General features: G+C 37.6%; 1 protein-coding gene across 2 annotated transcripts in view; it reads left to right on the forward strand.

Moving 5' to 3' along the window:
- ATP10A (ATPase phospholipid transporting 10A (putative)) overlaps nt 1-12,916 on the forward strand; it is a 116,796-nt gene that overhangs the window by 80,883 nt on the left and 22,997 nt on the right. For both annotated transcript variants that reach the window (XM_085321522.1, XM_085321524.1), the window contains exons 8-10: nt 5,539-5,756; nt 7,863-8,057; nt 9,539-10,100. In XM_085321522.1, the coding sequence (XP_085177648.1) occupies nt 5,539-5,756; nt 7,863-8,057; nt 9,539-10,100 (975 nt within the window). The remainder of the gene's footprint in view (nt 1-5,538; nt 5,757-7,862; nt 8,058-9,538; nt 10,101-12,916) is intronic.

Below are 12,916 nucleotides of genomic sequence, written 5' to 3' on the forward strand. Positions count from 1 at the left end.
AGGATTCAAGAATGTCATGGAACATTCCAAGTATAAGAATGATTGTCTCATTCATAAATGCTTTGGGCACTTGTGGAATATCTTTTGGCAGTATAYTCTAGTTAAAATGCAGAAATAGATAGATCTGTATCCATAAATTATTTCTTGAAACTGTCATCTTGCTATGTGTTTCCATAATAAGATGATATTGCAAAGGTATGCGACACAACACAAAAAATTATTCTTCTAATCAGTCCATCCTCTTAAGCCAAAAGAATGGTAGCCTCAAAGAAGAGGGAGCTGCTGCCCAGTATTTAAAATTGTGTTGCCATACCATGTGTCTTCTCTTCAGGCTATTAGCCAACTTCTAACACTACTTGAAATTGGCTATGCCCAAGTTTATCTGCTGATCCCAGAGGTAGTAGAWGCCCAAAAGGTGGCTACACTTGTGAAAGCCATTATATGGTTTAGCAACAACCAAATGCTCTTGGCCTAACATTTGTCCTCGATGTTTTCCAAATGCTAGATTAAAACCTTCTTGTCTATGGGTGTGGTCCCTGTTTTTCTAGTTTTTGCCTTTCATTGTATGGAAGTTTTGATTGAATATTGAAAGTGTTAGATTTTAAACTCTTGTGGAATACAGAATAACTCGTCATAGGCATATTTTGAGACAATTAATACTTTCATTTTACCTACAATACAATTGCTCTGGAAATTTTCTGGAAGAATAATTTCCATTTCTAAAGGGAGTACAGAGTTCTTCATGAGAGATGTAGGATTATTCTCTTTAGTCCTGGGAGATGACAGGAGGGATGAGGAAGGAAAATAATGATGTTTCCTAATCTSAAGACTTGTCCGTATAGAGACATTCTTGCAAAGTATTTCTGGTTGTGTTGACTCACTCTTACAAATTTATAGCACACTATTTGACTGACTCTGCATAGACATTAGAGTGCACTTCGAAGTAGAATAAGCTTGCACTCATAAAGTAATAAGGAAATAAGGTAATGTAAGTAGTTACTGCAACACACAGAAGACTTCATGGTAATTTCATGATAACAGTCTTATTAAAATGTTTTGGAACCAGATGGAATCATCCCCGGCCCACATACAAACAGCTGATTTATTCTTGTTTAGGGGGTCTGGAGCTGTATTCTGCTTGGAGGAAATTCTCTTAAGAATTTCCTTTCTAGTTAGTGGAAGATACAGCTGGGTGGCCATGGTGTCTCTGCCAGCCAGTAAAATGGATGCCCCAGAATAGGACACAGGTAGCATGGAAGATACATTTATATGCTAAGTGAAGCAGGTGGTAAGCAAAAACAAAAATAAATGAAATAAAAGAGTTTTTAAAATAAAAAATAAAAGAAGTATCTGTAAAATACTTCAGCAGCTACTACTGGTGATTTATTGATTGTTTACTGTTGTCTTCTGAAAGGTGGAAAAGAGTTCGTGGAATAAGTATCAATTATCATTTCTACTTTGKGCTATAAATATAACATGAACTATAAGACTGTGAAATTTGACTTTCATGAATTGCATTGCTGTGTTTCTAAAGTTGTGTCTTTACCCTTAATAAAAAACTCTCTATCAGACAGAAGATCAAGGCCATCAATTTTCAGTGCTGAAACAGAAAAGCATCAGAACAGAAACAGAAAAAAAAACAATGTCTTTCAGGTTATAATGTTCATAGGAAAAGGTTCTGAATTTGAAAGGGCTGAGTAGGTGGAGAGAACTTAATGTTCCCAAAGAAGCATGCTTTGCACAGCTGAAGTATTATGAACCTTAGCCATAACATAACGATGGAATTATTTCATTATTTCTTCAAGCTTCTTAATTCTTGCTGCATAATGTATAAGCCTGCACTTCAGAAATTGTTGAAAAGTTCTAAGACCTGTTTTTTTATATTAAGCTTACCTTGATATAAAAATGATATTACACCATTCATAACAAAAGAAGTACATGTGTCTTTGTAAAATAAGATTCTAGTATAAAGATTTCAAATTTTTGTCTTGTATCTACTTTCCTTTTTTCTCTTTTTCCCAGTGACAGTAACAGTTAAATGAATGAGCTACCGAGGAAATCTGTATAGAGAATGAGAGATAGCTGGTACCACATAGGCAAAGTAGGGAGGACTTCCCTATTGGTATATTAATAATAAATAAGCTGAGTGCTGTGTTAGGAAACAGCCTTGGCTATGCTGAATAAACCAAGTATTTTTAGATACGATGTAGTAAGAAAACAATGAAGAACACAGAGATAAGATATGCAAGCATAACTGATATTTTGTGCATAAAATGCATTATACTTTTAGCCAGAGAGTTTTTATATGTGGAAAAAAATAATTAGCTCAGAGTCTCCGGGGGTCATGCATTTCAAGATATATTTTCAGAGCGGAAGCTTAAATTAAGTCTGATTATGAAAGATCGTATTAATTTGGAAAGACTTAGCATGGTAGGCAATCACCCAAAAACGTGTGCCCTTTTATTAACAGCTGTGCTTGGAAAAGAGTTTGACAAACAAGGTAGCGCGTTTTGCAAAAGCTGAAAAGAATAATTGCACCTAGACCTTTCCCTGTCGAAGAATATTCCTGTTATGGCAAGGAGTGCAGCATTCTGTCAGTCTGCCTTTCACATGCACACATTCAGAGTAAGAAAGATCATTCCTGTGGCACACCCAATCCTATGCCTTTACTGAGAGAGGCTGAGTGTCCACAGACTCYACCAACTCTTCTTTAGATTGGACTTGCCACTTCAGTCAAGATCAGGCATTGAAATGGGCTTCTCATGATCATTTTAAAAGAATGCAAGTAAGATGGTTACATGCAAATAGCCTCGCTGGTATGTCATCCTGAGCAACGATTTTCAACCTGGGTTTTGCGGAATGCAGCTAGGAGCCCGCAAAAAATAGTTAAGGCTAAACTTGCAGTGTCAGGCTAGGGACTGTCCTCCACAGGCTGCATATGAGGATGCACACTCCATCTTACCTCCTTAGTGCAAAGAAGGACATACATCCTTCAGTGTGCTGCTCAGTTCTTGTACTTCAGTCATCCCCTTGGGAGGGCTTGCCAGGGTTTCCACATGGCTCCTTACTTCCTCACCTACCTGAGTTTTCTTTGGATGCCCCTTGCATTTGGATGCTGGAGGGGAATGGTGAGCAGTCTGGCCTTCTCCCAGGAGGGACTCAGACAACAGCAGTGGGATCAAGGGCCTGAACAGGGCTTATGGGCACTCTGCAGATAATTTCTAGCCCTCTGCRTAGACTGCGTAGACAGAGGCTAACCTGTGATCAGTTGCATTAAACTCACAGAATAGGTGTCTCCACTTCCACTGGGAAATAGCAGAGAGGCTTAAAGACCAAAAGAAGGTGAGAATGAGYGAGCAAGAATAAGACAGGTTGGACCTTTGCTATCTTAAGGTGTGTGCAACAAGTTGTGGGAAGCAGCCTATGTGGGTAGAGTGACCTTTATTTTTTGCACCTCATTAATGTGCAGCACAAGTGTCAAGGAGACTACTGACCACCCTAACTTTCTGAAACATCTTGTAGATTTGGTCATCAAAGGACAAGATGGGCATTGAAAGGGGGAGAAGCAGACAGTGCTGTGCTACTCYATTTGCAGCTGTGGGACTCGCTGTGCAGCTGCCCCTCACACTGCGGGATGTGCCATTGCTCAACTTCTATCCCATCATGTAATACAGAGGCGCATGAATCRCACCAAATAATGCTAATGAAGGAAACTCCAGAGTCACCACAGTTAGTCTGTAACCACCTCAAGATCTGCACTGCATAGCTGTGTCTAGACTATGGGGCAGTCTTTGTTCTCCATGTCTATCTGCACACTACAGCCCTTTCTACCTGCTTGGCCTGAATTTTCTCCCAGTGCAAGCCAGAGTGTGGTGGACAATGTTGCAAATCCAAGCCTGCTCCTRGCATGCAGTTAGAGCAATGCCTGGGTGTTAAGTGTATTCACAGCCAGGAACGGGGAAGCTCTCCCAGCCTCCACGTTTCAGAAACAGTCTATACACGTTCCAAATGGAACTGAAAAAAAACTGACATTCGATGCTGTAGTGATAGACCATCACCATATAGTGTGTGGGGTTTGACTGCTTTCTGACAGCTAAAGCAAGATTGAAAATTACGGTGGATAGGGAGGATGGATTTTTGTTTGATTGTAAAACTAGCCACATTAAAAGTGATCCCATGATAAATTCACTGTATGTAGTGCAAGATTTTTCTCAGGGAATATTCTGATAGAAAAATCTTCGTGTACCAGTTTTCTTTCTTTTTTTTTTTTTTTTGGGGGGGGGGGTGTTAAATGCCTGATAGGAAAATCCAATTTGTTACACCAGAGAACTGAAACAAAGCAGAGCCATGAGTATGTAACTTGTACTGAGTATCTGTGTAAAACACATTATTTTGAGAATGTAATGAAAAACTTTTCAGTGAATACCTAAGGAAGAATTAATAAATACCTGTTAAAGTGATGAGTGCTTGTCTAATGAATAACCCAAATTATTAAATATCCATGATCTTTTGGGAATGAAAAAATATGTTATAGATCAGTTAGAACTAAATGGAACCTGTCATTAGGTGGGCTGGATTCTATGGCTGTTTTACACCTTTCTTTCTGTTACATTTGTATCTTCTGTATATCAAACTGCCAGGGTTTGTTTCTCAGATTAATTTTTTTAGTTAGTTGCTCAAATAGTAATGTATTTGTTTAAACTTTTTCATTTGGAAAACTGTATAAAGCTGTTTCATTTTGTGTACATTTGATATTGCTCTGTGCAGCAAATAATAAAAACAAGTGTTTTAATGGTTGAAGGTACAGTAATTTTGAATATCACAGGCTGCATTATTCTGCCTATAATCCTATTCAAAGAGGAGAGGATAGATTCCAGGGTTATCTTAGCAGTAGGCTAGAAGTCAGGAACCTGGATTTAAGTCTCCATTCTGCAACAGATGGCCCTGACCTTGAGCAAGGCTTTTACTCTGACTGTATGTTGTACTCTCTCTGTATGTAAAATAAGGGCAGCAGTGCTCTTTAGGTGTGTTCTGGAGAAAAATGCAAGACAATTTGTATGTCAGTTAACTGGTACTGGGTAGATGTCATATGACATCTTTGCTGAAAAATACTTCCTATGAAATGTCCATATTTTATTGGAAAGGACAAGAAGGTTTTTTAGATTGCTTATTTCCTTCTCAGACTGCAAGTGAAGACCAAATTATTTGATTGGTGTCATAAAGCTGGACTATGAAATTCACTTCAGGGATACAGTGAGTTACTGCAGTCTAACTGCCTTTCAGAGAGAGTGTGATGATGAGGGAGGCAGCGTATTGCATTATGTTTCTAATTCTGATATCTGCATCAGCCTTTAGGTGTAACCATTCAATTAAGACTAGAATTTTTTATCCCTTGATAACAGAATCATTCATTCTCATCATGAAAGCACAGTCTATTATAAAACTATCTCACTTCAAAAAAATCACTTTGCACCTTTCCCTCTTTATCCACCACATTTAACATATGCAACATTTCATCTCTTGTGTTTTTACTAATAGCTAGACGCTTAGCAATGTACCAAGAACCTGATTCTGAGGAAGAGGAAGCAGCCCCAAAAGGAGGAACTTTATCCCAGCGTGACAGTATCTGCAGTCATCAGAGCATTAAAGTAGTCCACAGAAGCCAGAGTACCAAAACTCATCGGCGCACTGGCAGCAGAGCTGAAGCAAAAAGAGCAAGCATACTCTCGAAGCATACTGCATTCAGTAGCCCAATGGTAAGTCATGAGAAATAAATGCACAATGTCCTRTATCTTTTAATAGAACAATGTCCTGAAAAGGGAAAGACAAAGATATCTGTAGCACATTGTGTACCTCTCACAGATTTCATCTTCTTGGCATTTTTTCCTCTGTAGTCACAGTTGTTTGTACAAAGACAACCAAATGTAGGCATAGATCTTATCTAAATACCTTCTCTTTAGGAAGAAGCTAAAGCAAAAGATAATTTGAAAGCTTTAGTTAAGGTATCTTTTCATTCTGAAAAGGTTTCCCTTCCCTTCCCTTTATTTACAGAAGATGAGGGTAGCATAAGGTTTGAAATCAAAGAGTCTAATAATTGCTCTATGTGTATTTCTTCTCATTTTTGTCAATGGTTTTATCAGAGTGCTGTGATACACTGTGATACTCCGATTCTCAGACATTATGGACATACTCTATAACATCACTTTCAGTATGACTCAAAAGTAGTGGAGTTCATGTGTTGCATTTAAAAAAAAAATTTCAAAAATTTTGAAGATGATGACAATTTTCCTTTGGTTAATTTATTTTACACTATTGTAATTCTGTTTTACATGATCTGAATGGAGCAGAGAAGCTCGATCTTGTCTGTGTAGAGAATTTGCACTGATGCGCTGTTGATACAAATTCACCTTCAAAGTAATTCACAAGTATAGACAGAGAAAGATGCTGTTTGCATTGGTGGAACTTCTTGCTTTCAGTCAAGAGTAAGCTCATTTGGTAAAATTTGGATCTGTGTTCTTTACACATGAGGTCCAGTGTTTGGGCAGATTCATTAGCTGCTGATCATGAACAGATAAAATCAAAATAAATTCTTCTGAAGAAAGAACCTTAGGTCTGTTTGTATTCTAAAACACTTTCTCTATCCTAGCATTCCTGTACAGTGAGAAATACATGAGTTTGCTCTGACAAGAAATAGACAAAACAGTGGAAAGTACTGTTGAAATAGAGTGGACAGTGCTCTGTATTTCCATATAAAAACCACATGAACTACTCTCAAATGTGTGGATAGTTTTTTGTTTTCTAACAAACAATCCAGGATGGTTTCATTTTTCTGTGCTGACATAAGGCCAAGCATTTAATGTCATTGATGTTCAATCTTTCCACACTCTTGGTCCTTGCAGTGTAACACCCTTTAGTAACAGCTAATAAATGTCTTGAATTGGACAGGAGAAAGGAAGGAATATTAGTRTATAACTCTTCCTGTCTGCTACCCCCAAATTGGATGAAAATTGCAGTTATAATTATCAGTAGTGAAAAAGTTGATAACAAAGTTATTCCCATTTCTATTATTTCCATTATTAGGCTTATTATTAACTATATATTGTGCAGAATGGGTGTGTCACAGTTCTCTCCACCAACTCTCTKTAATCACTGACAGGGCCTGGAGAGTGCAGGGGAAGCAACAAAGCGACCAGTCAGGTTCACAAAGTGAAGCTGAGGCTTCTCTTCACCATGCCAAGCTGCAAAGCTCTTCAGCAGCCAAGGCAGTATTTCTGTTCAATAACTTCGCACCCTATCCGTGCATGCATAGTAGGATCTCCTCGTATTGTCCCCAGCTTCAGGCATACCATGAATGCAGTCTGAAGTGGTTCCACATATTCCTTAGGGCCCGATCTGCATTCTCTCCTTCCCTTTTTCTTAGAGCTGCACACGCTTGCACCAGGTTCTGTTCTGCAGCAACTTGTTTTCATGCCAGTCACACTGGAGTTTCTGTGACAGCAGCTCATTTTGTGCTTCCATTGGCCAGAACAAGCATTTTTCTTCCCCTCTATACTACAGGTCTAAGTACTGGATCTTCTCTGAGTTTAGGAGATGAGCAATGTGCCTCACCTGCAGGACTTGTATGAGAAACAACATTGATGTCTCAGAGACATTAATTGTAGTCATGAACCATACAAGCTGAAGTTGAACAACTCCTTCTGGACCCTGTTGTCCCTGCATAGCTGGCAGATGGGAGAAAGAGAAGGAGGAGAGGGTTGAAAATATACTGTGTAAGGCTACCGTAATGTTCTTTGATAGTAACACTGGATGCTGCTTGAAAATCTGCAGAATCACAAATATTAATCACTGCCTTTTATTACTAGGAAAAGGACATCACACCTGACCCTAACCTGTTAGAAAAGGTGAATGAATGTGCAAAGCATCTGGAGATCATGAGGAACCACGAACAGCCTTTAACCCACCTGAGCCCTGAACTGTGTGACATTTTTGACTTCTTCATAGCTTTGACTATATGTAATACAGTTGTGGTTACTGCACCGAATCAGCCCCGACAGAAGGTAAGTTAAAGAAACAGCAAAATAGAGTTTAAATCTCCTTTGTATTGATACTAATTTATCTTGTAAATTGAGGAAGTGAAAACCACCTGTTCTAATGAGAAACATATAATCACGAGACAACTCTTTATACCCCTATGTGAATGAATGGATTTACTCAAGCATTAGCTAAATGGAGTATTTCAGTTGTTTCATTTAACTCTGAGGTATGATTTCATCTACAATTTCAAGATACTTTTGAAGCTTCTGCGAGTTCTTGTAACTTACTCACTTATTAAATTTATACATGTGTATATGTTTGTGTGTGTGTGTGTGTGTGTGTGTATGTAAATGAATTTGTAAATGTGCAGGACTTTCCAGGAAAGACAAGAGTATAAGCTGTCTGTAAATCTTTTGTATATATAGATTCAGTTTTCAAAAGGCTTAGACTTTAAAAAAAAATAAAAGGAAATGCTTGAAACACATTGCTTAAATCTTTCAGATTGTGTAAAAAGTGCCTCTTAAGCTGATTATCATTAATAGTGATCAGCCTAAAACAGTGTTACTGATGAGTAAGAATTTCAAAAAAGCAATCCCCCAAGGATGATCTCTAAGACAAAAATATAATGGAATGTAGTATTAAAGCTAGCCAGCATCTGGAATTTCCATTCTGGAGGAAATTCTGAGATTTGTTTCTGTTCCAAATTGTAATAAAAACTGAACTAGTCTGCAAAATGACATGTTTCTGCACCAGGGAAACATTTGGAAAATGCTGAATTTTGCTGTTTTGGGAATGCTAAACTGTTATAAAAGAATTTACTGTATATTACTATGAATATGTTATTACAATTACTAACATTATATTTGTGTAAAAGATCTAAATAAACTGAGATAAGTGATAAAACTGAAACAGAATGCTTTGATACTAAAGAAGAGAGTAGAAATTGCTTATTTCAACATGTTTCTATTGAAAATGCTATTGACATTGGTATATTCTCATAAAACATTTCTAGTACCACAGTTTTCAATAGAAAACTGTTACATCAACATTTTTTTACTGCCTGCACTGAATATGCACAATGCCAGTTTCCTACTAACAATAGCTCTTATTATGCCCTACTGGTGGTGGTCCAACATTGATAGTCTGTCAGTTGGTCATATCTGATGAGATCAAATAAGAAAAAATGATTTTAACAAAAATGTACGTGCTTTCACACAGGAAAAGACCAATAGTGGTACTGATTTTAACAAAAATGTACGTGCTTTCACACAGGAAAAGACCAATAGTGGTACAGTTCTCAAGTTCCCTTTTTTTTTTTTTTTTTTTGCTCCTGAATCAAATCTGTCCATTTACTCTTCTGTCTCAAAATACAAATGGCATTACTTTTTGCTCTAAAAGAAATATTCTTTTCTAGTTTGAGTTACTTAGGTTGAGTATAAATGTCTGAGTTCTTTTACAGCTTTTCTTTGGGTTTTGTTCATTGGTTTGTTTCTTACTTCTCAAGGTTAGAGACCGATTTGAACTAAAATCTCCAGTAAAAACCATAGAAGACTTCATCCGAAGATTCACTCCAAGCCGCTTGACCTCTGGATCTAACAGCAGCAGTTCATCTAGTCTAGCTACCAGTAAATCAGTGCACAGATTCGGTTTAAGTATTCTTTCCTCTACATCTACTGAAAGCACTTTATTAAAACTGGAAGAGAAGCTGGCATACTCTGCACAGATGAATAACAATGGCTACAGCTCACAGCAAGGCAGGACAGCTATAGGGAGTGGACCTGAGGAAGGAGAACTCCGTTACGAAGCAGAGAGTCCAGACGAAGCTGCTCTCGTCTATGCAGCAAGGGCATATAACTGTTCCCTGGTTGGAAGGCTGTCTGACCAGGTATCAGTGGAGCTACCTCACCTGGGAACATTGAACTTTGAAGTATTGCATACATTGGGCTTTGATTCCATCAGGAAGAGGATGTCAGTAGTGGTCAGACATCCCCTCACAGATGAGATAAATGTTTACACTAAAGGAGCAGATTCAGTTATTATGGATCTTCTTCTACCCTGTTCTTCAGGTATACCACTTACTTAGCTTGGAGGAGGTGGGGGGTTCTAGTTAACTGCTAAAGAACTCATCATGTTTTATGGCACTCCTCTAGCAAGTAGATCTGCCTGTTTGGTTTGTGAGTATTGGGAGTTGCAGAATGGCAACCATCTCTGTTTTTTAATAATACTTTATTATTATAGCAAATTTCCTACAACAGATTACTGGTTCTTTACCTTACAAGAATGAGTTAAATTAATTTCTTTACAAGATCTTCTACTGGCAAACTTTATTTTGAAGGAATGTTTTGAGACTTTGCCAAAGCAATTTACATTTCTTCGGGAAACCTTGCCTGGCAGTGCTTGGCTATTTCAATATTTTATATGAAAGCTAGGTATTTCTTACTGTAGCTCCTCTATCTATTTCATTTGTGAATCTTAACCTCCTTTTGTTGCAATATGTTTGTATAAATTGTATTGGTTTGACTATAATGCTAAAGGACACTGTGAATCAGTCAGCCATCAGAACAGGAAGGTTGTAGCAAAATAAGGAGAGATACTATTTAGACTAGAAATCTTTGCTAGTAGTTGGTGAGTAAGGAGTAAACATAAAGTTGCAAATGTRGAGTATTTTTCCGAAGTGCTTGACACTCAAATGTTGCATTAAACAGACAACTTTACATAGCTACTTATTGTAATCAATCAGTTGGATTCAAGAAAAATTCTGTAAGCTTTCAGAATTTACAGGAGACATAAAGGTTTCAGTTTGCGTGAATCAGTTTGCATCTGATTTACTACATGTTCAACACTGAAGCTAACCAGTGTTTAAAGGTTATCCCAGAGTGAATGGACAGAAACCTAATGTGCTAGAGGTACTTCCCTTGTGTCCCTTATGCATTGACTTTGTGGTTACTTTTACATTAGTTGGTGTAAACAATGGTGAAAGGCTTATACTGTGCAATTTTAGTTTAATGAACTACAGAAAAATGTTGGCATTAGTTTTGTGTTTACAGCCACAGGAGTCAAAGCAGAGCCAGAAAATTAAGAACAACTTGTCCTTAACTAACAACAAAGTATTCATGAATAATATTCTGGTAAAGATCTGATATCACAGAGGTACACAGAGCATCTGTGGTAACTTGTTTGCCTCCAAAGTACTGACAGAATACTGGGAAGACTTACTAACAGCATACCTGGCAAATAGTGTTTGGAAATGAGTTCTTTAGAGTTATCTAAAAAAACCCAACTGAGCATTACAAGAAGAAAAACAAAAACGTGATTTTATGATGAGTCTCACATACATTGTCACCACCTTAAAACAAAAAATAAAATAGACTGCTTAAAGCTACTGTGTTCATTCGCAGTGGATACAATGGATCGAGGAATTTTCAGGCAAATTCCAAGATAAGTCTAGGACTCACCTGACTAAAAGGAACAAGACCAGTTAGACCCCCAAAATTGCAACATTGCAGCATAAGGTGGTATCTGTCAGAGAAGAAGAGCAGTGTTCCTGAAGGTCGTTGTTAGCCGTGAGTGAATTCCATAGCTGGGCAAAGAGAGTGAACTTGCACCATCTTTACAAGCAAATGAATTAAATGTGACTTTAGAGTGGTGCATTTTAAAATGTTTTTAGCCCAAATTGAACTATCAGTTTTAGTATAGTTTGCTTTTTCAAACAATATAAAGTGCAGTCACTGAAACTTCCAAAGTAATTTCCCTTTCTTTCGAGCCTTCTAATCCACTGCTGGCTTGAGTAATTCTGTAAGTTTCAACTGATTCATCTGAGGAACATTTGACATTTCTCTTGAACAGCTTCACTCGTGGCAGCAGATTCATGGCTCCTGTCTGCAGTAGCCTAACATCAGTGGATATTTTGTCAATTCTTGAGACATTTTCACCTTTTTCACAGCATGGGGCTGTATAAAGGGAGAGGGAGTCTCAGCATATCTGTGCTATGAAAATTGTATGTCTTCCTGGATCTGTCAGTGGTTTCATTCTATTCTCATGAAATATGATATGAATATGATCATGAAATACAAGTGTGAGAAGAAATGGATATACTAAAAAAATGCAGACATTTATCATTTCAAGCAATTGACCAATATGTGTGACAGCTAATCCTGTTGTGCTTTTATGGCTATCTTAGTTCCTCAATGACATGTAAATTGTATACAAGTCAGCTATGCATTTTGAGACTTTGCGGTGCTTGTGTTCTGAGACTGAAAGTCCAGAACACCATAATATGTATCCGAAATCTGCATATGCATGTTGCATGACTGAATCCTAACAAGTGACAGCCCAAAATCAGGTGCAAAAATACTGTGGTGCGTTGTGCTGAATGCTGTAGCTTCAACCATATCTTAAGTAAAATCAGAAATTATCCAGTGAGCTTCAAAACTTAGAGTTTCAGATTTCACTCAATTTCTTCTGCCTATCTATAGTCTCAACTACATCTAGTTGAGACTGTGAAACTTGATATTTTTTGATAGCATACAAATATTTTCAAAAGACTTGACGTGATTCCCAAGTGTGTATTGTTTTTACTTTATCTCAGCAGTCACCATGTGGATCATAAATAAGAAAGTTGCTATTTGAGTCAATAACCAACTCATACAGCAACTGTGAATGTAAGTCATTGAGAAAACAATGATTGGGCTGGCTTTCAAAAACTTATGGTTGTGGAAGGAAATAGAGCAAGCAGAATCCTACTAGCTCTCTATCATTCTTCTGTAGATTTGTTTACTTGTTTTCACTTCTGTAGTGCATGTGGTCACACTGCTAGACAAAGAAAACTGCATCCCAGCTAAAAAGGATCTCAGCAACTGGGTGTTGGATGCCAGAGATTTCT

The sequence above is a fragment of the Rhea americana genome, unplaced genomic scaffold, assembly GCF_003343005.1.
Source record: "Rhea americana isolate MKP2758 unplaced genomic scaffold, rheAme1 scaffold_7, whole genome shotgun sequence".
NCBI lineage: Eukaryota > Metazoa > Chordata > Aves > Rheiformes > Rheidae > Rhea > Rhea americana.